General features: G+C 40.6%; 1 protein-coding gene across 1 annotated transcript in view; it reads left to right on the top strand.

The window, feature by feature from the left end:
- The first annotated feature begins 291 nt into the window (after positions 1 to 291).
- IQUB (IQ motif and ubiquitin domain containing) overlaps positions 292 to 2,532 on the top strand; it is a 24,499-nt gene continuing 22,258 nt past the window's right edge. Inside the window, exons 1-3 of the mRNA XM_009638135.2 lie at positions 292 to 952; positions 2,143 to 2,304; positions 2,412 to 2,527. Of these exons, the coding sequence (XP_009636430.1) occupies positions 493 to 952; positions 2,143 to 2,304; positions 2,412 to 2,527 (738 nt within the window). The 5' untranslated portion in view covers positions 292 to 492. The remainder of the gene's footprint in view (positions 953 to 2,142; positions 2,305 to 2,411; positions 2,528 to 2,532) is intronic.

The raw sequence follows: 2,532 nt of genomic DNA, 5'->3' as shown, positions 1-2,532 counted from the left end.
GCTCCTGCCGGGAGCTTCGTCCCGCTTGCTGGTGTTTGTTTTTTTGGTTTTGTTTTTTTTTTTTTTTAATGAATACGGGGCCTGGGTTCTGCCAGCCCATGTCATCTCAGCAGCGGCACGGAAAACCTTAAAGGTGTGCTGCCATTGGGTAATGCTGCTCTGTAATGTCTTGTTATATATATATATGTGTGGCAGCACACCTTTATATACATACATACATATATGTATGACTACCTGCTAGTAGTGCTGTGGAGTATTAAGTTTGCTCAGCACCAGTGAGGAGATGTTAAGTGTTGCACGTTGGTGGAAGCAAAGTCCTTGTGCTATTCTAAATAGGCTACTTGGGAATAGATACAGAAAAAGCTGTTCAGGATATTTGGGTGACCCATATATTTGGTAGTAGAAATGTGCTAGGATGCAATTTTAAATGGATACTGTGATTATTCTTGCAGAAAGATTAAAAACATGAACATGCCTCTGGTACTTTAGGAGATGGAAGACACATCGGGTCGTTGCTTTGAAGCTGTTACAACAGGAAGGTCAGGTGCAGAGCAGCCACCTGCATCCTCAGAAAGCAGAGCAGTCAGAGATGCCAAGAACGGGGACCCAGCAGAGAAGCTTCTGCTTCCAGAAGCTACAGACACTGTACAGTCAGAGGAAGGCTGCGAGCAGCAGTCTTCTCTGGAGCAGTCAGCTCTGAAGGAACGGGAGCAGTCAAGTTTAGCGGAGTTGGAACTGCCCAGCAAAGGACGAGGCAATCAAGAAGTGATTGGAAGTAACAAGCAAGATGTATTTGAGCCAGATGCCCCGTTCAGTGCATCATCTGAGAGCACATCTCCTGTTACCGATGAGAATTATTCTGCTTTACTTGAATTAAGAAATTCAGAAGGGGAAGAACAAACATCTCAAAACCCAGTACTACCAGAGAATACGGCAAGTGGGAGAGAAACAGGTAAAGAAATCTTTAAAGTGTTGGATGTTAGGGCTTCATAGTTATTTTTTCTTCAACTTGGTTATGGCTTCTTGCACCCCCCACACCCTCATTCTGTCCATGTTTGCTGGATTTTAGTCTTGAAGTGACTTTTAAAATTCTCATCTAAAACATGCTTGAAAAGGTGAGGAATGTATTCTTTATCTCAAGTTCTAGTAGCAATTTATCGACTAATGTGGCGTTTTGTAGAGTGACCTTCACTTCCAGAAACGTGTGTGAGTATGTATATGTGTTTTGTACACGTGTTTGAAAAACAGCAGTGCATAACTCACACGAACACATGGGGTACTAACAGTTTAGTCTAGACCGTAGCAATCACCTTACTATTTTACTTCTCTTAGATTCCCCTGTAACTTAGCTGCCACCCTTGTGTTATCCGTGCCTTTTTCCTGCAGTCCTCAAAATGCTCCCATCATTTCCTGCACTTGTTCCCCTCCATTCTGGGTGTCCTGTGTTACTTCCTCTTCCCAATTCAGTGCCCTGTTTTCTTGGGTCTTTGGAGCAGAAGGTAGCACATCCCGTTCAACAGGTGAGCACAGCACATACCTGTCGGAGTATGAAGCTGCTGCCTGCCTTCCTTTTGGCAGGGCTGCGTTCAGACGCTCTCATTCAGAGTAGCTGGCGATCGCTTCCTAGGAAGGGCATGGTACCAAAGCCAGATAGGCTCTTATCTCTAAATCAAAACGAAGTGATTTCTGGAGCTTTGAGTTAAGTAGGTCTGGTTCAGAATGTAGTCTTTGAACAAATGCCACATCAAGTATTGTGTGAAAAACGACAGTGATTAAGCAATCTAGATCAGGCCTAAATAGGAGCAGGTTTAGGTAAGATATTTCAATGAAAGTTCACTGTATAAATTAGTAACTTTGATTTAAAATTATGCATTTGCAAATACAACATTTACTTAGTATAGCTTTAAAAAAATTTTAGTATGGATGACTTCTATGTGGTGTCAGTGTTACGTTGGATATCTCTTTAAAAAGTGTATAATAACTATTTCAGCTTTCAAGTAGACTGTCTTTCCAGCTCAAAAATCTATGATTATTCTGTGTCGTAGGGCTTCAATAAAATAATCTCAGGGTAAACTTGAGTTATTTTACTTATTTGTTTGGTTTGAGAGGCATACTAGGAACTAATTTTGGTTTTATTTTTAGGAAGCATGATTGAGGATGGTGAAGCTCTTTGGGGGACTAGGGCTAACTTTGATGAAACCACCCCGTCTGAGAAGTTACATCTTGATCAGGAACATTTTCCTGGGAAAGCAGTTCAACAGGATTACCACATGCCTGATATCATAACTGTTAGAGTACAAACAGGTAAATGCTGTTTTTAAATGTGTATCAATATATATATAATTGTGCTCTAATTTCAATCTGTTACTAAAATAAACAATATTTCTGTCTTGGAACTTCCATTTTAACAGATTCTGATTCATTCCAAGATGTAGTTGTAAAAATTGAAAGACCTACCTATCATAAACCATTTCTGGGTGGATTTAAGAACAGGATAACAGGAGTGGAATTTCATAATGCAGGATCACAAAC

The sequence above is a fragment of the Egretta garzetta genome, unplaced genomic scaffold (genome assembly GCF_000687185.1).
Source record: "Egretta garzetta isolate BGI_Z169 unplaced genomic scaffold, ASM68718v1 scaffold64, whole genome shotgun sequence".
NCBI lineage: Eukaryota > Metazoa > Chordata > Aves > Pelecaniformes > Ardeidae > Egretta > Egretta garzetta.
Note: the sequence above shows the minus strand (reverse complement) of the source record. Positions and strands in the feature narration are given on the sequence as shown.